Here is a 27,849-nt window from a genome sequence, read left to right as displayed (position 1 = left end):
CCACGGGACAAAATATACACACACAGAATGCAAAGTATTCAAACGGAGAAAGAAAAATATAGAATTTTAAGATCGTGTGCGAAAAGTATTCACGAACCAACCCCAAGCTGAGACATTTATATATAATATTTTACCTTTCGGTATCGACGTGACACGATGAAACGATAATCGTTATTGTTCTCAAAATTAACCCTTTGCGCTCGAGGCTACTACCAGAAACCGACGCCTCGAGAAAATCTTTCAAGTCGTAAAATTAATCCGGAACGGAACATTTTTATACACTTCGCGTACATGCGTTCACACTCCAGAAAAACGTAATATTTAAGTTCCAATTTGAATTCCAAACCTCGAAGTTCTCCCGGATCGAAAATGGTACACTGAATTGATAGAATTCGAAGTAGAAATTCGACCAAGGATCTCCTCTCGAGTCCAAAGGGTTAAATAAAATTACATTAGTTCGTCGGGGTTGATTCTTAGATCCGGTCAGTTTCTTTCTCGATCGATAGCCTAACGGTATTAATAAAGACAACGTAAACGTCGTTCTATCGTTTGTACCTGGAAATTAAATTGGATATCCATGTACTTGCCGAAACGGGACGAGTTATCATTGCGATTAGTTTTCGCGTTTCCGAAAGCTTCGAGCACGGGATTGCTACCGATCAATTTATCATTTACTTTCTCCACTTGTTTCTTGTGACCAGTAGCAGCTGCGATAAATTCTAGGACCTTCTTCGAAGCTTCGGTCTTCCCTGAACCGGATTCGCCTACGCAAACAGCCCGAGCAACATTAAACTTATCTCCAGCGTTGTTTACTGGATTGCTGCAACGATTCTCGCGGTAGCGAGACACTTGGTAAATACTTTTTAACGATCTTGACACCTCTACATCGGCTTTGACAAACCCGATACAAAATCTATTCGTTTTTGAATCGACGACTTCCGACCGAATGTTTCCTACATCGCGATTAATTTGAATTTAGTCGGTAATTTGCAATTAAGCGGTGATCTACGATGGAGAAGTTAGACTGTATTAATTTATTCGATAGAACGGAGAAGCCTTCGATATCGTACGATGTAAATGTTTGCGAAAGACTCGATGGGTGTATTGACATTGTACGTAAACAAGTTCTGCAGCAATCCAGTAGCACGGAAAGAATTTTATGGCGATTGTTGGATCAATTTCTCAACGTTTCAACCATCCTAAATCCCTTGGGGTCGTTTTGTACCTGAGATGAGGATACACTGATCCAAATTTTCCTTCAAGAGAGACTGGTACGCGGTGCCAGCGAGTGCAAATCTGAAACGAGAGAATTTTTACGATTGTATTACCAAAATATGTGTAACCTTGCGTTTATTTGATCGTTATTACTCACATGTGCGGTGCAGCCTCGAAGAAGTTCCTTCCATGATAGTACTGGATGGTCTCTTGGTTGTAGATCGGTAATTTTTTGTAAGGATTCACGGATACGAGTACCTGGCCGATATACGTCTGAAAAGGAAAGATTTAATGACATCGCTGCGAGCCAATTAATGCAAAAGTATGCGCCGGTGGTTCGATCGAGCGCTACAAGTGAAATTCTTCGTACATAAGAGGCAGGTTGCACAATTTATTAATCGAATTATCGAAGCATAAATCCCGGAACACTTGTCTTAAGTACGGATAATTAAATTAGCGAACTCACGGCAAACGCGAGCGCGAAGCAACGAGCGTTTTAACCGGACAAGTTATAAATAACAGGTTGTATTGCAATATTCTTTTCCTTGTATGGTAATATCGTTCGAATTTATACAATCGTTTTTCTTTCTTCCAGCGAAACATTCCCTGCGATACTTTTAAATTTCGAAATTCCAATTAGTTTTCAAATTCGAGCAACATCAATATTAGAAAACGTATCTCGTTCGAGACATTTTACAACGTTCATCAGCAATATCTAGTACTTATTTTCGAACCGATAATCCACCGATAAGAATATCTGTAAGATTATCGATTAGATCTAGGTGGAAGTCGAAACATTTAGCAAGAGCGATTTACAGCCTCGAATTTAAATGTGTATCTTGCACAATCTCTTCTCGGCAAATATTTGATAAAATCTCTGCAGATAAAGTTTTGTCAAATTCAGATGGAACGATTTCAAACTATAGTACTTTTCTAATAGGTTGTTCAATAAGTTTTGTCGTACGATGAAACTTATTGGACAGTACTGTTCAATGTAGTACTAAGTTTTATCGAAGACTTGGTAATTGACTTATTGAAAACTTAACTGAAAACTTGTTCAAAACTTATTGAACAGTACTGTTCAATGTAGTACTAAGTTTTGTCGAAAATTTAGTTCTTGACTTATTCAAAAATTAACTGAAAACTTATTCAAAACTTATTGGACAGTACTGTTCAATGTAGTACTATGTTTTGTCGAAAATTTAGTACTTGACTTATTCAAAAATTAACTGAGAATTTATTCAAAACTTATTGAACAGTACTATTCAATGTATTACTAAATTCTATCGAAAACTTGGTACTTGACTTATTCAAAACTTAACTGAAAACTTATCGAACAGTACTGTTCAATGTAGTACTAAGTTTTGTCGAAAACTTGGTACTTGACTTATTCAAAAATTAACTGAAAACTTGTTCAAAACTTATTGAACAGTACCGTTCAATGTAGTACTAAGTTTTGTCGAAAATTTAGTACTTGACTTATCCAAAAATTAACTGAAAACTTATTCAAAACTTACCGAACAGTACTGTTCAATGTAGTACTAAGTTTTGTCGAAAATTTAGTACTTGACTTATTCAAAACTTAACTGAGAATTTATTCAAAACTTATTGAACAGTACTATTCAATGTATTACTAAATTCTATCGAAAACTTGGTACTTGACTTATTCAAAACTTAACTGAAAACTTATCGAACAGTACTGTTCAATGTAGTACTAAGTTTTGTCGAAAACTTGGTACTTGACTTATTCAAAAATTAACTGAAAACTTGTTCAAAACTTACTGAACAGTACTGTTCAATGTAGTACTAAGTTTTGTCGAAAATTTAGTACTTGACTTATTCAAAAATTAACTGAAAACTTATTCAAAACTTACTGAATAGTACTGTTTAATGTAGTATTAAGTTTTATCGAAAACTTGGTACTTGACTTATTCAAAACTTAACTGAAAACTTATCGAACAGTACTGTTCAATGTAGTACTAAGTATTCTCAAACGACAAAACTTATCGAGCAACCTAGTACTATACTGTTAAATAAGTTTTATCGAACAACCCATTTCAGTGGTTATCCGCTAGTTCTACTGTTTCTGTTTCCTTGTGAATACACTTCATCTAGACCCCGTTCAGACTTCTCGATAGAGGAAGTGAACGATGCCGATGAACCGTATAATCGATTGATCGTAAATCTTCGAACAGCTGGGCGATCGGAGAGCAATCGATACTTTACTCACGTAAATGAGGTTTTCTTTGAATCGCTTTCGTAGATTATCGATGAAGGCAATCTCGCTCTGGAAGTCCTCGAGGAGAACGAAATCCTGGACACCGACGCGGTCGCGCTCGTGCAGACCACGTTCCATGTTCTTGCGTACCTCGTTGCCGGTCCTGTGGAGTTCCGGTGTTTTACCGGAACCTCTTACACCACCTTTGGTGTTTGAAACCACACGTTTCTCGCTGAAATATTTCCAGAAGTTAGTTCGATCCAACGAATACATTATTAATAGTGTAGTGAAGTATCTTATTCAAAAATTGTGTACAGTACACTAACTGTGTACCAGAACCTCTTACACCACCTCTGATGCCAGAAACATTTAGTTTCTCGCTAAAATATTTCCAGAAATTAGTCCGATACGACGAGTCTACTATTTAACAATAGAAAAGAAATATCTTATTCAAAAATTGTATACAGTACACTAACTGTGTACCAGAACCTCTTACACCACCTCTGGTGCCAGAAACATTTAGTTTCTCGTTAAAATATTTCCAGAAATTAGTCCGATACGACGAGTCTACTATTTAACAATAGAAAAGAAATATTTTATTCAAAAATTGTACACAGTACACTAACTGTGTACCAGAACCTCTTACACCACCTCTGGTGCCAGAAACATTTAGTTTCTCGCTAAAATATTTCCAGAAGTTGATTCGAGCCGAGTCCACAATTCGATCACAGAAAAAAAAAACTCTCCTTTAGAAACTGTGTACAAATTCAATATCAAAGTTTCTTATCCAAGACTTTCCTCTAATTTCTCGCGAATTCGACCGTAGAGAAAAATCTCTTCGTACTGGTGGTAAATTCCGTATAAATATTCTCCAAATTGATCTCACCATCCAAGTAAGAAAAACAAAAAAGATTTCTATCCTAAAGAAAATACGGTTAGTTATTTTTTTCTATTCCGTATCAAATGGTCGATTTTACAAATGCACCTAGTTCGTCGCAATCCGACTTTAAATCAAAGTTCGTTGATTAGCAGATACAATCGTCGATTGTAGCTGCTTATCGAGAAGTTTGGAAACCGCTGTTCCAGTAGCTGCGTTGATCGCGTTCCAGGCGTATAAATTCCTGGCCATCTAGTCCCGTGGATTTTTACGTGACGTGTATCGGTGGCGACGAGAGCCGCGGCTCGAAAACCGCACGCGGAAAATCGACACCGATCGCGTGAAGCGCCGTCGAAGTTCAGGGTGTTGATTTCGTTTCCGGTGGTCGAACAATACTCGTACTCCGCACTTTCTCGCGCTCGGTGTCGTGTGACGTCGAATGGTAGGGGTTTTCCTAGCGACCATCGATAATGATATTGCATCGATAACAGTTTTCCGTGAAACGGCGCGCCGCGTTGCCGGAGAAAGGCACCGTACCGGAAGCGGAGCATCGTTCTCGATCGGTTCCGTCGTTTGCTCTCGTAAATATGCATAATCGTTCACCGTACACCGTGGAACCGCGATCGAAATCAAAGCTATCGATAAACAACGACCATTTCTCGAGAACAACGTACGAGATCTCGGACCAATTAACGCGACCATCGAGAAGAATCAATGGGATAAAACGAAGAGTGCGAAGACGAGTAATCTTATGGAAATTTTATCGATTGTTGCTACAATCGTCCCGCAAAGAGTTTCTTGGAAGAGTACTTTATGTTGATCTTTGAACTTGAAACTGGGGCGAAGAAATGATGAATTTTTACAAAAAAAGAAAAAAAGAAAGAATCTAATCGATGGTAGAGTTAAAAGGCGTCAATTTCGACAAATCGCGCCGTAAGAAATGGTGGTATCTTAAATAGAAGATACTATGGATTAATTATCGCAACGATCGAGAAGAATCAATGGGATAAAACAAAGAGTGCGAAGACGAGTAATCTTGAGGAAATTTTATCGATTGTTGCTATAATCGTCTCGCAAAGAGATTCTTGGAAGAAGACCTTACGGTCTTAAAAGGCTTAAGACTTTAGTTGATCTTTGAACTTGAAACTGGGGCGAAGAAATGATGAATTTTTACAAAAAAAGAAAAAAAGAAAGAATCTAATCGATGGTAGAGTTAAAAGGCGTCAATTTCGGACAAATCGCGCCGTACGAAATGGCGGCATCTTAAATAGAATGCAAATACACTTTGTAAATATACCTGAGATAACATCGTGGATACTTGTGCGTGGATGGACTCCGAGTTTCGTGGGTTACAGAGTCGAGGACGAGATTTACCGGCACCATGGAGCACGCGATACAATATTGACAGAGAAACGAGCCGATAGCGGTTTCGAGATTGAATGACTAACGCAGTGTTGATACAGAAACGAACCGACGGAGCTTTGGAAATTGAATGTTCCTTCTGCGACGGTTTACCGGGCTTTTAAGGGGTTTGGAGTAGTGACATGAGTAACGTGCATGAGTAACGTGCAGAAGGGAGCCAGGGTGGGTTCTGACATTGAAACGAAAGTACTTTCCGAGAAAAATATTTAGCCGTGAAACCTAGTAGCGATAAGGGGTTCGTGCGATATTTAAAAGTGTATTTCTCTGGTTTCTAACGTCAAAACTTGGGGGACTAAGGACCACCGTATTCGTCGAACTGTACAACCGAGCTATAGTCATTTTTCGAACGAATAGGAAGATACAGGTTTGAAACTGGACCTGACGACTCGCTCGATCGATTTCTTTCACCCTGTAATTTTCAAAAGCGGGACCCTTGCATTGTATCCTCGCGTTTCGTCGTTATCCGGTTTCGAAACGTTGCGATTCGTGGGTGGTCAAGGACGATCACACGTATCACACGTATCGTGCCACAAGAGCAAAGATTGTAGTCATTGAAAAAAAGAAAAGAAAAAAAGAAAAGAGAACTTGAGTACGAGACGCATATTTCAGTCGATCGATCGAATCTCCGTGCAATCGAGCCAATCCTCTTTCGCTCTGTACGTACCAGCTATCCACAATTTCGTAATGAAACTATCGTTCGATTCGTCTGAATTGCACGCGATAAAGTCACCGATTAGATATTGAAATAGCGTTAGTGGATGTTGGGTGATCGATAAGGGATTACTGCAGAGGAACTTTGCTATTGAACTCTCGACGAGGAGATACAAGTTCGATTCTACTTTGAGGAAAATGGCAGTCCGAGTGGGCTCTTTGTTCGCGCGAATGCACAATTGTACTTACTGGGAGCGTTCTGAAAGGGCACGAACTACGGAATCGATACGAAAGATCGTTGAACAATTACATTTATTATTTTCGGTTACGAATTGCTTCCGCACTTTGTCAGACGTTCGACGAGAGACTGAGGGTAGAAGAAAGTTTCAGGTAGACGAGTAATATCCAATCGGGTGCGTTTCGATGGGCGAGAGGACCATTTCTACCCTACCTTTGTAACGTCGTAGGGGTTACGACGTTGGGAACAAGAATATTACAGTAGAAGTGGAATATTTATTCCGGGAGAACATCTTCCGTTGGATAAAAGAGTATTGGAATAGGAAAGAAATATCTATTTTACGAGAACATCCTCAGTTGGAAAAAAATGAATATTAGAATAGAAGAAGAATATCTATTCCAAGAGAACATCCTCTATTGAATAGAAAGAGTATTAGAATAGAAGAGGAATATCTACTCCAAGAGAACATCCTCTATTGAATAAAAAGAGTATTAGAATAGAAGAGGAATATCTACTCTATGAGAACATCCTTCGTTGAAAAAAAGAATATTAAAATAGAAGAGGAATATCTATTTTGGGAGAACATCCTTCGTTGAAAAAAAGAATATTAAAATAGAAGAGGAATATCTATTTTAGGAGAACATCCTTCGTTGAAAAAAAGAATATTAAAATAGAAGAGGAATATCTATTTTGGGAGAATATTCTCCGTTGAATAAAAAGAATATTAGAATAGAAAAGGAATATCTACTCTATAAGAACATCCTTTGTTGAAAAAAAGAATATTGAAATAGAAAAAGAATATCCTCTGTTGAAAAAAAGAATATTAAAATAGAAAAGGAATATCCTTCGTTGAAGAAAAGAATATTAAAATAGAAGAGGAATATCTACTCCAAGAGAATATCTTCCGGTGAAAAAAAGAATATTAAAATAGAAAAGGAATATCTCCATGAGAATATCCTCCGTTGAAAAAAAAGAAAGAATATTAAAATAGGAATGGAATATCTACTCCACGAGAACGTCCTTCGAATAACGAAGATTCTCGTATTTTTGGTGAAACAAGTTTTCTTAATTATCCTTTCACAAACAAGTACGCAAGGACTAAGATTACACGCGTATGTAAATTTCCAAGAGTAACTTATGTATCTAAAACGAAAGACGCTCGTGGGGAATATTCCGAGAAGGTTGAAACGAAACCTGTCCAGAAGTGCTGCGAAAAGATTTAATTGGATTGCCACGATTGGCTATCATTTTCGTGCGGGACGGATACATCGATGAAAACATTCTGATAAAATCCCTAACAGGTGATTCGAGCTTCTTGTACAATGTAACGAATCAACGTTGATTACATTCGATGTCAATTAGTTGTTATTCCATAGTTACTAAGTCGAGTGACTCCTGGACAGGTGTTTGTATATGTATATGTATATGTATATGTATATGTATATGTATATGTATATGGATATGTATATGTGTGTGTACGTCGAACGTAAAATCCTTAACACGCAATTCACGTTTCCCCTACAATATGAAGAATCAATGTTGGTTTCGTTCGACGTAAATTAGTTCTTATTCTGTATTTACGAGCGACTTCTGTAAAGACTTCTGTGCGTCTGTACGTGTATGTATCGAACGCGGCGCAAACATTTCTTCCAACAGTAATCATAGTCACACTCACTTCATGTTTCAACGCCGTCCTCGCTCCCTGAAGAACATCCAAAAGAGATTAATCAATTAAATAATCGCGCGTTACTGTTATCGTAGGCACGGAACCGGCGCTGGCGCTCTCGCAACTGATGCTCGTTGTGCTTCTCTGTGAAACCTAACATTAGATCACGAGATAAGATAGCCGAGCTATGTGGAAAGCTGATTTCGATTTCACTCGATGATCCGCGGATCGATCCACGATCGAAACCACCGGACCGGACTCACCTCCGCGTTCAACGCACAGCAATTGTTTCTCAAATCTCCATCAACAATATTCGTTCGGTGCATAAATCACACTATCGTTAAAATTTCACTGATAACTACAAATTCCCCCCGTAGTTAAAATCGCAATATTCTCGAATATTGCATCGCGTTTAAGTCGACCCCGTTTACACGTTACTAGCAATTTTCCTCCAAGCTCCACCAATACTCATTCGTCGTTCTTCCACCCGTAAATTTCACTTTCGTTCAAATTTCACCGACGTGTCGTACGAGTTCCCTGTTGGTAAAAATTGGCGATATTTTCTAACGTTGCATCGCGTTCGGTTTGACCCCGTTTACACGTTGCGCGTGTACGGTAAAAAGAACAATTGTATAACCACTGATAAAGAAAGACGCCAGTCAGTTATCGGCGGGGAACCTGCACGTAGAGTTTTGTATGTATCGCGTTGATTAGATCGCGAACTGTTTGCCCGAGTATTCTTTCTCTACCGAGAGCGGAGGTAACCACCTAGCAAAATGGAAGAAAGATTGCGTAAGAGCGTTCCTCGCTTCGATTTGTGTCCCAATTAATCCTCCCTAATTCCCCCTCTTTCGTACCAATTAAACCGCGACATTAAAGGCGACCGATCGGCGCGAATTCTCTCTCGCAGCTTGTGCACGCTGGTTTCTACGTGTGCGACGAAACCGTACGTACGTACGCGTTTATCGAGCGCGGTGCAACACTTGAAAAACGATGCCTCAAGGACAGTTATACGTGATCCGCTCGAAAACTGCCCCGATTAATCGACGGCGCTCGTTGCTATTCCATAAAGGCGAGCGAGACAAATCGCGGTCATTGTCGCGGCGCACCGTGGACTTCCCAGAATACCGATTCCTTTTCTTGCAAAACGACGATAACGATTTATTTACTTCCACGAAACGAACGACGTGCAATTCCAGAGCACAGAACGCAACGATATTACGAGCGACGATCGTACGATGAAATTTTAATAGACCTACGGCGATAAATACGATCTATGTCGATATTCGAACGTACGGGACACGAAAGATCGACGAATGGAGAACGTTGCGCGAATTTCACCGTAGCGATAATTACAACGATCATCGGGCCCTCGATCGTCGATTTTAAGGTTCTCTGTTCATCGGAGAATGAAACGAAAATTTAGTATCGGAATTCATTTCGAGGAAACATCGATTCTACAGAAAGTTGCACGATGGTGGATCATTGGTAATTTCGCTTGGTAATTAAATATCCAATTAATCCGTATTTTAATACCGATCGTATTTTATCGTTTTGCACGTTTAAAGACCGGGGCCTCGAGGAGTTAATCTCGTAAATTCGATCAATTATTGCGATCGGCGCAGTTTTATAGGACAATCGAGCGCGTTGTGTCGCGAAAAGTATATCGCGGTGTTTCCTTATCGTGGCAAGATTAACTATTATCGAAATATCGTAAGTTTTAATCGAAGAACGAGGCTCTCGCATGATTCGTTTATTATACCTATCGCGAAATTTCTCCCGGTCGTTTTTCCCCGTGTTTCACCGCGAAATAATTGTGCAACGTGTTGCAACGTTCGTTATTTTTCCAGGTTTCGCGTTCCGTTCGTTTATATTAACGTTCGGAAAGCTTACTGCGAAATTCGGGCAATTTTCGCGATTATTTTTCATCCTTCCACTCGTAACGAGACGAAATCCTTTCATCTTCGATATATTAAACGCACTGTTCCTCTCGTCTCGTCGTCGAGCGGTGCAACACGAATGCATCGATCGAATGCACTTTTCAACTACGTTCTCCCGAACCGAGAACGATCGTTCGAAATTATTACAAATGGCAGGCGTGTAGTTGAAATACGTGAAAATTTGTAAACATTCGTTGATCCTTTGTTGCGTCAATATCGTGAACGTTTCGGTTCGATGGATCGATCAACGTCACCAATAATCACTTAAGAAGATTAACGAGCCACCAGGTGCGAGAACAACACGGTGTCACTTCCGTTACGTTTGTTCGTCGATCGTACAACAGTACAACACTTTCGATGTTTCGGAGGCGGATCGGTGATGTTTTTGCACGTTCAACCGTGGATCCAGAACAAGATCCGTGGTATCGAGACAACGGAGGATCGATTCACCTACGGCCGCTACTCAAGAATGACCTAACAGTGTCCACCTTCGGTTTATCACCGACTGTACGCGACTTCTCCTACCTCCTCGCCACCGTTCCTTTATCCACCACTGATACGAGAATAAATCCACGTGAGGTTCAATTAAAAAATATACAGTGGCCGATCGACTGCAAATCGAAATCGATTTCTTCTCGAGAACGAAAGTGCGACTTCGTTGCAACTTCGGACCGATTCGTGGAAAAATTAGACATTTTTTTTCTCTCGAAACTGAGTACACAATTCTGAAGAATTTTAGAGATCGACGGGACAGGGTATAATAATTTAAAAGTGATTAGAGAATAAACAAGGGAGTTGTCCTGTGAATATCATTATCGAAAGAGTAATCTTTCGTTCGAATATACTTTCTCAAATTTTACGAATAAAGCGTAGATTGCATTGTCCATTTTTTTTTCTTTTTTATCATATGCACAATGCACCACAGAATGCAAACACGATACACGACATAGTTGACGACAAGCAACACAGAAAACATACGAGTACGTACGTACACGAAGGAGATGTGTTGTTATCGTTTATATTCTCGCGACAGAGTTTCAACAAAGAATAAAATTGCATTCGAGTGAATTCCCAAACGAAAATAAATATGTATTTCTCACCGATGAACAAACGTCTCGAGAAAAGATTTCACTACTATTTACGAACGGGTAAATGTTGAAGTATTGCTCGAAGTTTGTATATCTTTGCTAAACAATACCGAAAGTTTAAGAAACTTGGAGTTTGGTAGAACATCTCTCTCCTTTTCGACGATTCGTTCAATTTATTTCAATTTGCACGGTTATAATTATCGAAGAACGGTTAGGGAAATAAGTTACGAGAAATTGTTCCTGTTGCTTATTACCTGGAAAATTCATTCCAAGAAGATTTTTTTTTAACGCGCGTTACGTAATCGAAAATCAAATCAATTTTAATCAACGTCCAAATTCTACTAAACGTCAAAAGAACTGCATTCAATCTAATCTAATCGATTCGTGTTTTCCACAGACGTCGCGTGCGAGAGAATAAACGAGGTAATGTCAGAATTTGCACTACTACAAACATCTGATCGTTATCGTATTTATCCGTGTTCTTTCGACCGCGATTATGCCAGTTTAGAGGAAATTGTTCGCGATTACGCGATAACGATTTCCTAGGCGGTAACCGTGAGCGGATCGTTGCATAAAAATCGATAATACGATGCAGTTGCAAAAAGAGAAGAAAAAAAAAAAACATCACCGCGATTCGAACACTTTACATGCTGATGGTTTTTACCTTGGTCTCATGGCTGCCGGATTTCTAGGGTGAATAATATCGTCGGTGTATTTCGAAGGACAAACAACAACCAATTCCAGTTAAAGAATAATAATGGCCATTTAAGTGCAATCGCGACGAATGTCACAAGAATACTGGGACGAGTGTGTCGAGAGGAAACACAGATGCAACAGGCACTCGTAAATGGTTTTCGTGACCTCGTTGTTATCGGCACGAGGAGTCAATCGATGACCGCTCGTCGCGAAACACGATTCATTTCCAAAGTAAACAATATTTTCGTTCGTGTGCAGCTTCGTTCGCGCGGGACAAACGATATCGGTACGTACACCGGTGGGTCGTTCTCGTAAGAAGAAGTAACCATCCCGAAAAGAAAAAAAAGAAAAAAAAAAAGAAACGAGAAGACGGGATTCACGGTTCACGCGTCTGCTTCTTCTCTCAAGGTGTAGCCGTTGAAACGCATTCAGGTTTATCGACTATGCGAATTAGCGGTCCGTTTTTAGCACACACGAGGCGCGATTAGTTTCCACGAAAACGTTGAAACGTATCGCAAAGGAGGGAATCTTCGAGAGTGGCGATTCGTTGCCCCCGTCTAATCAATCCTTTCCGTTGGGTCAACGTATTCAAGCTCGGTTGCAATAACTTTATAAATCGCGAGACAGTTCCCGCGAATCGGAAGTTACAACGCTGTCGTTTCAACTCCTGACCCCTTGGACGACGATACGTCGTACAGCCAGTTCGCGAGCTTTTTACAGTCGCGCGGAAATTAGCTAATCGAACCGCTCTAGGAACACCTTCGCGTCAACCTCTATTCTTACGTTTCCCTGAATAGCTGCTATTCATCCATTCGGAATATTTTCTAGTCGGTACACAAAGCGTACGTTTAACGACAGTAATATTCACAACGACCGAGAAACAGATTGATCTATCGTTCCGTTCAAACGTCGCTTGGAATATTTTTCGTAATTTACTTTGGTATTTCTTCTAAACGGTTTTAATTTTCATTATTCTTTTTCTTTCTTTGATCTTGGATCGGTAAATTCTTGATAATCTCGATTAACTCGACGTGGAAACGTTTCGTTCGAGCGACGTAGAGCATCGCGTAGCAAACTTGAAATATCTTTCAATCTCTATCGAGCACTTGAAATAATTAGAGAAAATGAACCGTGTAGGAGTTACAGAGGTAAATTTTAAGAGTATTTCTAAGTTCCATTCTCAGAAGAGATACCGATTGTCTCGTCGAAGCGTCCTTAATTATTTCGCGCGATAACGAGACATTTGTTTCGCGCGGTTGGAAAAATCGCCGACGAACGTCCTTCGGTGTGAATTTATGCCCGAAAACTGGTAACGTGTCGTTTAAAACGCAATGTTTACGATCGAATGGTCTAATTGCAGCTACCCTGTAAACACCGAGGGTAATTTCCAACGGGAGGAACGTACCACGGGGGGCATTGAAAGCGACTCGGTTAGCGCCCAAGGCTCACGGAGGGCAGAACGAATGATATAAATACACCGAGACGAGACGAGTCGTTAAAATCACTGTTCGACGTCTCTGCGGGGCTTGATTAACGCGATGCCTATTTTCGAAGGCTGCCGGGAATGATTTATGGCGACATTCTTTTCAATCGCTCGCGCGGGACCTGCTACGTTTCAAACGCGCCAGAAGTCTCGTCTGTCACGCGCGCACGGATACAAAAAAAAACCAATGGGAATAGAAAAATGGGGTAAGGCCAATGAAACGTAGGAATTTCGTTACGTTACTCGCGCGGTGAATGGTAACGTTCGTTGCTCCCTGTAATACGGGAACGATGATTATTCGAAACTGTGCGAATCGAAATTATGAAAAGCAATTAATCGGAGACCTGGTAACATTGAATTCTTATTTCGAAACGATCGGTATTTTTCACGGAGGAACCGATCCGAGAGTATCTTAAATACTAAATATACGAGCAAGGGAGTAACTCGATCGGTATTCTTCAAGATGGACCCGATTCGAGTATCTTAAATACTAAAATTCGTGTAAGGGAACTCGATCGGTGTTCTCCACAAAGGACTCTACTATTTAAATACTAGAATTCGAATAATGGAACAACTCGATTAGTATTCTTCACAAAGAAGTCGAACCGAGTACCTTAAATATTAGAATTCGAATAATGGAACAACTCGATCGGTATTCTCCATAAATGATCCGATCCTAGTATCTTAAATACTAAAATTCGAATAAAGAGGTAATTCGATTGGTATTCTCTACAAAGGACTCGACCCGAGTACCTTAAATACTAGAATTCGAATAATGGAACAACTCGATTAGTATTCTTCACAAAGAACTCGACCCGAGTACCTTAAATACTAAAATTTGAATAATGTAGTAACTCGATCGGGTAGCAACTAGAATAACGGTGAACGAAGATTTCGAAGCTCGAGCAATACCGATCGGAGTGTTCTAAACGGTAAAATCGAAATAACGAAGCAACTCAACGAAATGGTTAATATTGTAACATCGATTTCCGATTCCGAAGCGACGCGTCGCGACGCCCGATCGCGGTCAATCGGTATCTCCTCTCCGCGAAACGAGGTGGGGGAGGGAGAATCGATCTGAGTCACTGTCTCGGTCGTGACCTTTCGCTCGATGACTAATTTCTCGGTTGATCTTATGCTAAAAGCACCGCGGATACTTTCGTGTAACCAACGCGGGGTGGAACAATCGCTGTGAAGGCGGTTTTCATTGTTCCGTCTAGTCATGCACGATGCCGTCACGCTCGTCGAAAGATGTGTCGGCGAACGAGAAAACGAGGCTCGCGAAACGTCCGCCATCCTTCTTCTTCTTCGTTGAAAAAAAAAAACAAAAAAAAAAAATATCCACCTTTCGCTCGGGATGAACTAATCGTACACCTGGTTTCTCGTTTCGTTTCAAAGCTTAACGACCGCTCCGATCGCGCGAAACAACCTCGGGACCTCTGCCGCGTACTTACCAGCGATAAGGAACAATTAACGATAGACCAACGGTTGCTTAATTACCGTCTGGTTGCGCGAATATCGTCGTTCGCCGATAAAAATGGAAAAAATAACAACTCGGCAATATCAGCCGCGGGTAGACAAATACATACGTCGTTCCCCAACGTTCGCGCGAACTCCCATCGTTCTTCACCGCGTTGAACTTCGTCTCGTCCCGTTTGAAACCGTTGTAACTGAGGTCTAAATTCATCGGTCTCGCGTTGAACTTTCTAGCTCGCCCAATTAGGTAGCTGAAAGTCTCCTGGTCTTTCAATTTGCAATGCTATGAGAATTTCTTGCGATTCTCCGGTATCGATCTCGACCCGAGAGTGTTTCGCTTTTCATTGTAAAACCGGGTCGTGAATCCACCGAACAATTTTCTCTCCCGCGACGAACGCGCGAGCGAGCGAGCGAGCGAGCGCGGATTCGATCGGCTACACTTTCTAACGCGCCGGTTCGCGCGTAAACGAGCGGTTATCGCTTGCGTTTTTTCCATCGCTCGACGAAACGGGGTCGCGTACGCTCGTCGAGGGAGCTCGCGTCATCTCACGGTGACTCAAACGAAAAAGGGCCTTCGAAGCTCGCGGCTCGTCCGTCACCTTCGTAAGAAATGCCCGCGGACAAATTGCGAGGCAGTTTAACGGGAGGACGACCGAAACGTTCTGACGCATCCCGCGAAAATATATTTCCCAGGGACCGGGGAGTTTAAAATACCGTTTAATCACCTCGAATCGTCGATAACCGATCCCCGATCGTTACTCAATTCGGTGCGCTTCTCTCCAATCCGGAGAACCCTCGTGGTTTTGGAATTGAAATCAAGATTCAATCACTACTTTCTTGTAAGGTGCAAATTTATATTTATATATATATATATAAATATATATAAATAAACATATGTATATAAATATGTATAAATAAACATGTGTACATGAAATGTTAAAATACCGTTTAATCGCCTCGAATCGTCGGCAACCCTTTCCACTCGAGAGGCGATCCTCGATCGCCACTTAATTCGGTGTACTTTCTCCAATTTGGAAAACCATCGTGATTTTGGAATTGAAATTAAAATTCAATTACTACTTTCTTGTAAGATGTAAACGAAACGTATACTCTTTCGTACGTATACGAAATGTTGAAACGAAAATGTTTCGTTTTAAATTGATTACACGATTTGAAGGATTTCATCGAGATGCTGGTTTATGGTAGCAGAGAAGCTTCGAGTGCGAAGGGTTAATATTTATAGGAGATCTCGCGATCGTGTAAGTTTAATTCGATTCGACCGTGACTATGAGAACTCGATCGGCTGCGGTGCAACAAACGATGCACCGACCGAAAGAATTAGAGCGACGCGTCTGTGAACTCTATCGGGGAGAATCAAATTTCAGGAAATGTAGAAAAAATACTGGCGGGTTCGAAGGATTATGTTCTTCGCGAACGAATCGCGGTACGAGGCGCGTTTTGTTGTTTCGAGTATCGGATATTAGCTGGCCAATCGGAGCATCTCCGAACTATCGCGGGGAATAAATCGAATCTCAAGAATGGAAAAGAAGTACCGTTCGTTTTCTGGGATAATGTTTTTTAGAAATTTCAGAGATACACGTACGCGTTCAAGTGTTTACAGAGGTTACTTTATTGTATTTGTAAGATTAATCGAGATAACGTGTAGTTATTGTGTCTAGGAAAAATATACACAGGATGTGTTATTTGCCGTGTTATCAATCTCAATGGAAATATTTTTTTTTAAATAATTCTACTATTTGTGCGCTTGTAGGGTATAGATTTCCGAGCTCGGTTGCTTTGTTCCAGAATTATGGCTAAGACGAATCGTACGGAGAAGGTAGTACATACCCTCGCGAAGAGTATCGCGCGTGTACGGATGAATATAATAAAGAAATTACCCATTTCCGGAAACCAGTTGGCCTTTTGTCGATGGCCCGGTTCGGGGAGAAGGAAAACTGGTTTCCATCGCATTGAGCCAAATCGTCGGTGTTTATCTTTCTTTTTTTTTTAATTCTATTTTCTAGAGCTCACCTTCGTCCGGTGTTACCATAGTAAGCACATCACGCGAATAATAATTTGACCACTTTCTTGCCCCCCGGAGAACCGGCGCGAAGCTCCCGACCTTCGAACTCGTCGTTTTCACCGGAAACGAAAAAAAAAGTCTAACTGGTAACCGTAACTAGAGACAACGAGCCGCGATAGAAAACACGAGCTATCTCGAAAGTACGTCTCGCCAGGTGTGTTTCTAAATTGAAAATTCGTTTGTTGTTTCGGGACGCTGTACTCTTTACTTCTTTCTTTATTCTAGATCGAAAGAACGATTGGTAACATTTACTCTTGGAATTGTAATACTGTAAGTCCCATTATTTTGGGATTATTATTATTATTATTTCCAATGATCGCGTCTGTCTATATATAGAGTATCGAGAATTGCTCCGTAGAGGCGTTCTTCGAACGTAGCCGGTCGCGTCGCGTTCAAGATGAAACAAATCCATCTCTGGCCGGTAACGTTCATTTCGAATTCGCAATGGCACGTGGCGAGCATTCGATCGCCACCGATGAGCTTCCGGTTGCGTCCATTATCGGACTCGCGGTGCATGGCAAGCGTTGTTCCCCTTATCTCACGATAAGAGGAAGGCACGAGTCCCGCATTGCGGCTCGCGCGACACTTCCGGTCCCTGTTCCTTTTCCTTTCCGCTGGTACTGTTAGCCTGAGAAGTTTCGCGCGACTGCGCAGGACGCGCGCGCACCGACGCACCGGGGGGACGTACGCACGCACGCACGCACGCACGTACGCAAGCACGCATGCGCGACGAAACGAAATCGTTTACGACTTTCACGCTCGAGAAACAATCGGCGGGATCAGAAACGGTAAAAGCTACCGGGTCGCGGCCGCGCGATCGTGGCCACTTAATTGCACGCGAACGTCTCTAATTAAACGGATTAATTAGCGTTCGAACCATTTCTTTGCTTTTTTACACCCTCGCGTTCAGCCCTCGAGAGTGACGGTGGAGCGATCGACCGTAATTCCCAGTCTCCCGTAATTATTTCTCGGACCGCGATCGTCTCGAATCGGACTGGTAATTCGAACCGAAAATGACGCACCGAGTCTAGTCAAATTAAAGGAACGTCCCACGATGTTTCTAATGAGGGACTTTCCAACCGTGGACTAGAGTTTTTCGGTGTAGTAATCGAGGGTCCCCCCGAGCGAGGGACAAATTACTTTGCCAACGTGAATGGCCAAGCGAGAAAAGTGTCGCGTAATTGGCCGCGGCCGTTATCTTCGTGTAATTGGGCCGGTGCAAATGATCGTTTAAAGGTCTTTTTTACCGGTAACCACGGTTGCATCCAGCCGCGGCTCGTACTTTATTGTCGTTACGTCATCGAAGACGCATGAATACGACGGTTGATCACCGAGGAACGAATAACTGGGTTTTGCGGAGAAATCAGGGTTGGCGCAGGCGCGTGGGCGCCTCGAGCGAATTGATGATTTGGCGGCCGTACAACAAACCCAGGTGCGAATAATCGCCGGTGGAAAGCTGAATGAACGCAATATTTACGATTCGTTCGGGATAAATTCCCGCGTTCGGTCATCTCCGTGGATTACCGTTTAGTATAATTGTCAATTCGGGTCCCGTCGAACCGGTGAGATTTTCAAACGGAAACGACCCGATTCCACGATGATAATTCACCGCGTACGCCGAGGTGCGGAAACTTTTGGAACGGAAAATTACTCTCCGATGGTGTACACGTTTCGCCAAGCGGGTCGTGTCCTTGAAAGGAATCATTACGTACAATTATGTGGCAACCGCGTTACTCAACGCGGCCGCAACTGAGCAGAGGGAACACAATTTTGTACTGTTCTAACGCGTCGAATGCCAAGAAGTCAACGACTTGAGTTACAAACTGTGAAGACGACCACGCTTTGCGCGATACACACTGGGTGTCCGTTAAGAACATTAACTTCGCATTACCCTCGAACACCGTGAAACGAAACGAAGGATACGGAACGATATCTCGTTCCTGCACGCACGCGGACCACCTACGATCGCGACTGCTACCTCTAATTCGACTTTCCATTATTAACAGTATCTCGTTTTCAATTCGAGAGTTTCTCCACTTTGCTGTACCTCGATTCCAACCAACTTCTCCACTTCGCTAACCTACAAATTTATTCTATTCTCGATTATTCGCGCAACGTCAACGATCAGAGAAACTCCATACACTGTCTTTTATTGAAAAATATTCAAAAATTCAAAGATTCACAGCACTCGGAATACAAATTTCGAAAATTCGAAATTGAACGTGCACAGTATTGAAAAAAAGTGTAGCCAAACAGAAGAAAAGTTTTCTCTACCTCGAATTACTTGACTTCTTGCTGAACTTCAATGACTCGAGAGAAATTACTTGACTTTTTGCTGAACTTCAATGACTCGAGAGGAATTACTTGACTTTTTGCTGAACTTCAATGACTCGAGAAGAATTACTTGACTTCTTGCTGAACTTCAATTATTCGAGAGGCTGTGCATACTGTCCTCTATTCAAAAACATTCAAATACTCAAAAATTTACAACTCTCGGAACACAAATTTCGCAAATTCGAAATCGAACGTGCACAATGTTACAAATTCACCGAGATCTAAATGAAAAAGATAGCCAAATCGAAGAAAAGTCTTATCCACCTCGAATAACATTTTCACCTTCAACGACTCGAGAGACTGTGCACCCTCTCCTCAATGTAAAACCATTAAAAAATCCCCAAACTTCTAATACCCAAAGCAACAGATTCGCAAATTCGAATGGGTACAGTGTCGCGAGTGAACACCGATCGGACCGCCTACTCGATCTTCGACGAGAGAAACCGCGGAGAAGAAAAAAAAACAATAAAGGAGAGTTCCGATCCCTCCGACGCGTTCTCAACGTGCTCGCGGCAGGTCTCGAGTGACCGAATCAAATGTCGCGCAAGCTCCCGGTGTTTTTCCTACGAGTCGCATCGTACGAAAGCCGCGGTCGGAAATAGACCGGTGCTTATTTCGGTGAATCGGTTCACGCTCGTCCCGCCGCGTCCCGATTCCATCCACCTTTTTTATTCCCTTCGTTTTTCATCGTGTCCGTCCACCGTGTTTCGCTCGCCGGTTCCGAGGCGTCATGCACCCGGAGTTCGGTTTATTATTACACACGGTGTTCCCGCGGCCCCCGGGGACGTCGTACGCGCGTTCCACGCCACGCTTCTCTCTGTCCTCGCGTAGCTTATTAAGACTCGCGACAGAGCACCTTGAGAGCCCTGAACTTCAGAGGCCCGATGCTGACTGACTCAAGGTCGGCCTGAATCAGAACCGACCAACCGGTTTTTCGGTGAAGATTCGGAGAAGTAACGTAAGGTTACGCCTCCGCGGGGCAGCACGCCGAAACGCTTTAAATCCGCTCGCACGGGGCACGTTCGTTAACGAATTGAATCGCAACCCCTGCACCTAGGTTAGAATTCGTTCTAACGAACGAACGGGTGTGTCTGTCCGTTCCCAACGTCTCCAGTTACCCCGTCCTCCGCGTGATCGATTGTTCGGCGTTAGAAATTGCAACGAGCGATGCATCGAATACCAATGTTCCCACGAGTCGACGCCGAGCGCACGTTACCATTGACGGAAATTTTCATAGGTGTAACGATTAAATGAATAATCGCTCGGCGTTTAACAGACAATGAAATTTAACGGAGAACGATCACACGGTGCACAGACGGTACGGATAAAAATGATTTCTACGATCCACCGTGTCTATACCCGGCCTTAGAACCGGATACGCGTGGAGTTAGTTGGAAAGTGCAGCGGAAACGGTGCGTCGGTAAACTCTGGTTAATTTTCCGGTATCCTCGGACACTCGGTCAACAATTCGGCTTGTTTTGTGCGAACGAACGGCAATTAAGATCACGAAACGTGGACAGACCTTTGAAAGGTTCGAGGAGGTTCAATTTCTTTCCTTGGATACGTGTATCGTCTAACATTGAACTAAGTTCTAGTAGGTGTGCGGTTCGTAAGGTTGTTCTTCACTGGACGCGACCGCGACGTTTCGAAACAGCTTCGTGCGACCGACAAAGATCGAGAACTGGTCGTACGCTCGAGGGAGGGGCGGAAAAAAAAAAGAAAAAGAGAGAAAGAGAGAGAGAGAGAGAGAAAAATGAACGAGAAGCGATAGATAGCGGGCGAAAAGTGGTTTGAAAAATGCTAAGTGGTCGGTTACACCGGTTACGTGGTGTTCGCGATAAAAATCTTTTTAAGGAGGCCCGTTGTTATGTAACTTTACTATCGCGAGTGGTTCCCGAGCTTGCGGAGCGAGACCGGATATTCGCGAACCGTAAAATATCACTGCTCGCGGCCAGCGGAAACTTTGTTGTTCGAGCACACAACGGGGTGCAAAAACACGCGTAACTATTTCAGGACATCCACCTAGTCGAGACACCACCGTTCCGGTGTACGAGACGTTGTCGCGAATCACCGAACATCGTCGGCTCCGGGATCCATTTTTATAAATAGGCGCCAAAATTTACCGCCGTCCCGGAACGTTGACCGATTTGAAATTCCGTTCGAACCGATGTAACCGAGTGTAACGACGTCGAGAACTCGAGATAAGAGGGCTTCGGGCTCGACTTCCGCATCGGGGCCTTTTTCCTGTTGCACTTTTTCTAGATATTTTCCAACCAGTCAACGATCAAACGATAATGCAAACGGTCGAGGAACGATTAAGCAGCGCGCGAAAATGTTGGGTTACGCAGGCGCGGCGAATCAGTCTGCGATGATGTCACCGGTGTACGCTTATTTCTCGAAACGACCTATTGGAAATATGACGACACCTGTGTCAGCTGAACGCGGAACGATCGGAATGCGCTAAAATCGTGGCCTAGGAGCGCCGAGATCGTCGGTTTTCATTTATCGAGTCGTTAAAAAATACGGGAACCTTGTTCCAAAGAGTCGTCGTCGAAACGATCGTTGATGGGAAAATATTGGGTCGTTCGGAAAGTTATTTTCCAAAATGGAGAATATATAATTTAATAAAATGTTTGTACGCTCTGAAGAAATCGTGTTTCATTTTCACAAAAAAAAAAAAAAAAAAAAAAACGGAACGATCGTTGATGGAAAAATATTGAGTCGTTCGGAAAGTTATTTTCCAAAACAGAGAATATATAATTTAATAAAATGTTTGTACGCTCTGAAAAAATCGTGTTTCATTTTTACTAAAAAAAAAAAAAAACGATTTTCCGAACAAGCCAATAATAACGAGGATTGTTCTATTCGATGAGAGTTTACATATCGTAAAACACGAATTAATATTTCAATGGCGTGCCGGTAAACGCGACGAGAATGCAAACGATAAACAATGTCGAACGTTGCTGAGAAGATTAATATGAACTCCTTGGCAAGACATCGACAAGCCAAGATAAGAAACAATCCTGATGTCAGTCCGTAGACGTAAGAAGCATATGCTTCACGCTTTGTAATAAGCCACCGAATATTATTTCGTTCGAATTAAATAATGCTTGAAAAACAATTTATATTGCCCGTCTAAAGAAATCCCAGTGTCGTTAATGTTCGAGTTGGTCGAATCGATCTGTTCTTTTGTTTTAAACACCACGTTTTATTTCGATAACTTTTACTTTCCGTTTCTCTAATACGGTGTCGAAGATTGCAACACGCTTTCGTCGGGGATCTATTATCTTTGTACTCGTAGTTGGTGAAAATTTCGGATCGATACTTACAATGAAACGGTCGATTCTCGACAATTTCTTTTACTTTGGGAACAGCCTGTAAATAGTTGCGATCCTCGAAACGCTCGAGTACCGAACACTTCAACTCCTCTAGAACCAGACACGTTGCATGCATCGAACTAGTTGGTCAAGGGAAAAAGGCAGATCCGGACGTGAGTAATAGACCTGGTTGAGTATGTTGCTCCGTAAAAGGGGAAAAAAAAAATGAGAAAAAATGAAAAAAAAAAAGAAAGAACTAAAATAAAAATAAAAATAAACCACGCAGCCTCTCTATCGTGACTCATCGCATTTAATTGTGTTATCTTGCCTCGACCGACCGGTGACCGGCCTACAGGCATACGTTTCAAAGAGGTCGTTGCTGCGAAGGTGAGACGCTCCTCTTTCTCGTTATTTACTCCTCTTTCAAGGAGTTGCACGCGTTTCAACCTTCAACCGGTAGGGTGGAGTCGAGAAGAACCACACTGTTCTCTCAGAGATTAGTCATAACGATCGTCTACACGTAACTCAGTGCACAAAGTATACTTTGGAAGAGTTAACTTCCCTCCTTAGCTAACTATACGGATTAAAACGTACGTGCGATTTCTGAAAAAATGAAGGTCAGTGTGTTAACAGGGATCTTACCCTGGAAGTTTAAGGTAAAAGCGTAACAAAGTCGAGACGTTCCTCCAGTCGGGCTATTTATACCTGTTTCGAACAGTTGCACGCGCTTCGAGGTCAAGAATCTTTGACTAAACAATGACCCATAATCTGCGTTCACTTTGCTCCCTCGAACAGAGCGAAAAATGTGGAGGACGGGTTTCACGTTATAGGGTAAACGCGATCCGACATAGGAACAATGAGCCGTTTTTTCTCCCGGTTCTTTCTCTACGGTTTCCTAGAAAGATAGTTTGCTGGCAGGTTCACGGAATCGTAAGGATATCTTGAAATGTTTTACAAGCTACTCGCATGATATTTCTGTGCGACCGTCCATCGTGGACGGACGAAAAATTAATCTTGCGAAAAAAACGTTTCGGATACAAGAGAAAGAAAAAGATAAATTTCGTAACATTCTGAACGAATTTCGTACTTAATTTTTTTCAAAGGTGCAACACGAGACAAAAGAAAATTGAGATACAGTAGCGTCGATGATTCATCAGAATCGATCGAACCATCGATAACAACTATTTATTGAAGAAATTTGACTTGACGATGTTGGATAAGTAGTATCGCAATAGGTACAATAGTTTGACGTCACCATCTGTTGTAACGAGCAAGTGCCAATGTATCGATACCCGATCATACCGACCGATTTGGATTCAACGGATCATAGGTTCATAGGACGATGGCTTCGTTGTAACCGTCATTCCTCTCTCGAACGTTTACGTCTTTGTTTGTGCGAGAAAACGAGCAAGATTAGAATTAGGACCGATTGTTGTTTTTCAGGTATAGATATCCATAATTATTTACGACATTCTCGTTGCGATTAAAAGGCGGTTTAATTTTCTTTGTTTACAAAAATGCATACGTAAAGAAAACACCTACCAAATGTATAACGCCAAGGAGGTTCAAAACTGACCTTGGCTGACCAATGACATCTTTATCAAAACAGTTAAACCGTTAATCATAAATCGAACCAGACAACGATTCAGTGAGTTCTTCGAACGTCGTCTTAATAAACTTGCTTGACCCTTTTACCGAACTCCCACTTGCACGTGGTCAATTATAGTTCGCTGTAAATCGAGTTCTAAATATACAATCAATATTTGAACGTTTCAACTTCGAAAACGTTGCGAACGTTATGAGCTATAACCGATCAATTTCGAGAATTTACGAGGAATACCAAAGTATACTTTGTGAAATAAGTATGAAAACATCGATTGACAAACAAGTAACCTCAAACGTGCGTTCTTTGAATAGTGTGCGTAAAAAGTGTCGTTTCCGAATGTCAGATTTATTTTACAACCGAAATTATTTCACGTTGCAAAATAGTTTCCTCATGTCTGTCGCAAACACGAATTGTGAAATAAATTACACACGAAAACGCCTCTGTACAATTGATTTACGAGAAAAAGATGTTCCGAGCACGATGTTGCAGACCTCCTCGTGGCGCATCTGCGGCAATCCGTGCATCTCCTAATAAAAGCACGAGATGTTTGCAATTTCGTTTCAGTGACTCGTGTTCCAGATGCCAATGGCATAAAGCACAGCTTGTGCGCCACTTGCTTTTTATATTTTTAACAAAAACCGATACAAACATCTAAAACTTTATGCTACATAAAAATTCTGACATCGATAAAATATTCGATGAGAAAGAAAGAGACTATATATTTGTTTCAAAGAAACAGCGATGTATACAATTTTGAGCCAAGGATGCCCAGAATTTTGTCAAAATCGAACTCTTAGAAGCTTCTTACACCTGACCGAAACCACGTGACAATACGAACACCTTCCGGACGTAATCGAATAAAAATACGATTAACCTAAACTTACCCTGAACCTGATCACCCTCTTGCAAAACGTGACACTGCGTCCACCCACGAAACTCGTCACATCACAAAGCCCGATCACAACCGACTAATATTGAAACAAAGACGTGCACTTTCGAAATTTCAGGATCGCGCGTGTTAAAGAGATTCCCAGGACTTTTACTTTTGTTTATCTTCGTTGGCTCGAGCCCGAGCACGGGAGTCAACTATCGACGTACACCTGGATGACACCTGGAGAACTCGTTCCGGCGATCTCGAGGCGCCTTTTGTGTTCGCCTCTAGAGCGTAAACTTATGTGGTCTTGTATGCACACGCTACGGTGTAACACACGAAACTGCCGGCTTAAAGGAACTCTCTGTGCCGTAGAAAGAAGGTGGTGGAGGAGAAAAGGAAGGCGTTCGAAGGCACAACAGAGAAGGAGAAGCGGCCCATTCCCTCCGTGTGACCGCGTGTTTGTGTGCACGTGTACAGGCGCGTATGTGTCGTCGATTTCAGGCGCAGGCAGCCGTGCACGAGCGCCAGTCTACAGGAGAACGTCTTTTTTTCGGGGAATTTCAAAATCCTAAGGAAATCACCAGCCACTTTGTTCCCGCGTGCACGCACCGGAGGCAGATGGCGTTTGTGTAAGCGGTGTTCAGGTTCAACGTTTCGAAACCGTGGTGAAATAAGAAACATTTTGAAAGAGATCTCTGGGACCGTTTTCACGTTATGCGCGTCGAGGTTATCTATGTGGGCGACTACGATTATCGTTTCTCACGACAGAGGGCAAACTTTTAGGGCAGTTTCGAAACCACGAGCACGTGAAAACGGTGTCTTTTTATAGGTAAGGAACCGTGTAGCGTGCGCGTTGGTAAAGCAAAGTATTATAATCGTTGCGCGAGTTGTCACACTCGACGATTTCTGTAATTGGTTTAAATTACCTCGCGCGTGAACTTCGTTTAAATCGCTGATCGATATCTGGCAGCGTTGCGGAGGAAAAATATATAAACGTCATATAGTACACAAAGGAAGCGTTTCACGGGGCAATCTGGATGAATGGAAAGGCGCGCGCGCATTTCCTTTCGTCGAATAAAACGTTTCTCCCTAACGACCTAAGTGCACTTCCTGCATAATTGAGTGCACTTAACTTCGTTGCGCTTCCGTGAATTCGTTGAACCTTGCAACGAGTTATGACACGATTCTCCAAAGAAATCGGAACCGATCGATCGTATATCAACGAAGGAAATACCCGGGAAAAGGATGCACAAAGGAGAATGAACTTGTTTCTAATTATTTTCTGTTATTCGAACACGCGAGAATCGTGGGATTGCTATCGAGCAAGATCGAATACGAGAATCAACAGTTGCTTTTTACCGACGGTTGCTGCCGGTAATCGCTCGGAAAAGTGCAACTTTATATTAGGAAGCCCGAATATGCAGCGCCCTTATATACTCTAATTTACTTATAGCCACTGACTCTTCCGTGTCGGCTATATACATCCACGAGTATATCTATATCACGCAACCCCTGCACTACCATTTCTGTATGCCGTTATAAATATGAATTGCTTGTCCCGCGGCAATTTTAATATATAAATAACTCGCACGTAACCAATAAAAATATCTTTTCTCTTTGCAGAACACGATGTACATTTCTTATCGACCGAAAGTTTGTTCAATGCCACGCCCAGTAAGAAGTGACTAAATCCGAGCCAAATCATCATGCACTTAAACGTAACTCAACTTAATCAAGACTTGATTCGGAGCTAATCGAGATCCAAGACCCAACTCGTACTAATGGAGAACTAACCCAGATCTAGCCGAAATGAATCTTCATTACGTCATGGTTACCTTCTTCAACAATCATTTATTTATGAAAACTAACCGACTTGCAACACGACCCCTCGTACTAAACCGGTATTAAGGCTGCATCGTCTGCACTCGGCTTAATGTCAGCCAAGCAAGTTGGCACGAAGTACGATAAATGCCACTTTCGCCCTGGAGTAACCTATAGCTCTCGGGTATCCCCTACATTACAGTAATAATTTGTACCGCCGAATCGTACTTTTTATAATTTTTTTCCTTTTTACTCTACTTCAAAATTATCAGACATTATTATTATTGTACCATCGAGACAAAATCTGAACAACTATTCGACCACACCTGACGCGAAAGCAAACCTTATCGTTTCAATATCGTATATCGTTCTCTACATAATGTGAGAATAGAGTAGCATTGCAACCGACTAGTAATATTAATTTTACAAAGATAAGATTGCAATAGCCGTCATCGCAACGCTATCGTTTGGATAAATTCTTTTTCGCGCTGCGTATAAATAACATAATAACTTAATCTATATAGATACTCGCGAATAAGATACGATGTTACTTTTTCGTTACACAGGGTGTTCGGAACGTGTTCATTTTATTTTCTAAGTAAGCTCAAACGCTATTTCGATACCAGACGATAAACGATCACTAATTGTCTCCGACAATTGAAAGACGTTGCCGCTTATTTGTATCGCGCACTCAGGAAACAACCTCCTGCTTTCGTGAAATTGCTAGTGACTCGCGATTCCAAAGGTTGCGGGCAAAAAGTACTTCCGAGGTACTCAGCTTTCCATCATTAATCCCGTGACAACTGTTGCTGCGCCGGAATCCTATAACGAGACGAAGTCACTC

The 27,849-nt window shown here is 42.0% G+C and overlaps 1 protein-coding gene across 6 annotated transcripts in view; it reads right to left on the bottom strand.

Moving 5' to 3' along the window:
* Myo61f (unconventional myosin 61F) overlaps positions 1–25,478 on the bottom strand; it is a 29,537-nt gene extending 4,059 nt beyond the window's left edge. The window contains exons 1-6 of one of the 6 annotated variants that reach the window (XM_076327765.1): positions 10,567–10,681; positions 8,297–8,323; positions 3,446–3,665; positions 1,373–1,488; positions 1,226–1,296; positions 556–764 (exon numbers count right to left, since the gene is read on the bottom strand). In XM_076327765.1, coding sequence (XP_076183880.1) covers positions 556–764; positions 1,226–1,296; positions 1,373–1,488; positions 3,446–3,665; positions 8,297–8,301 — 621 coding nt within the window. In that variant the 5' untranslated portion in view covers positions 8,302–8,323; positions 10,567–10,681. Of the gene's footprint in view, positions 1–555; positions 765–1,225; positions 1,297–1,372; positions 1,489–3,445; positions 3,666–8,296; positions 8,441–8,550; positions 8,877–10,566; positions 10,682–11,979; positions 12,107–15,083; positions 15,100–25,194 lie in introns of those variants that run through there. The other 5 variants (XM_076327766.1, XM_076327767.1, XM_076327768.1 and 2 more) reach the window with 5 other exon arrangements.
* Positions 25,479–27,849: the final 2,371 nt, after the last annotated feature.

The sequence above is a fragment of the Ptiloglossa arizonensis genome, chromosome 2, assembly GCF_051014685.1.
Source record: "Ptiloglossa arizonensis isolate GNS036 chromosome 2, iyPtiAriz1_principal, whole genome shotgun sequence".
Taxonomy (NCBI): domain Eukaryota; kingdom Metazoa; phylum Arthropoda; class Insecta; order Hymenoptera; family Colletidae; genus Ptiloglossa; species Ptiloglossa arizonensis.
The sequence above is the reverse complement of the archived record's forward strand: the minus strand, read 5'-3'. Positions and strand labels throughout refer to the sequence as shown.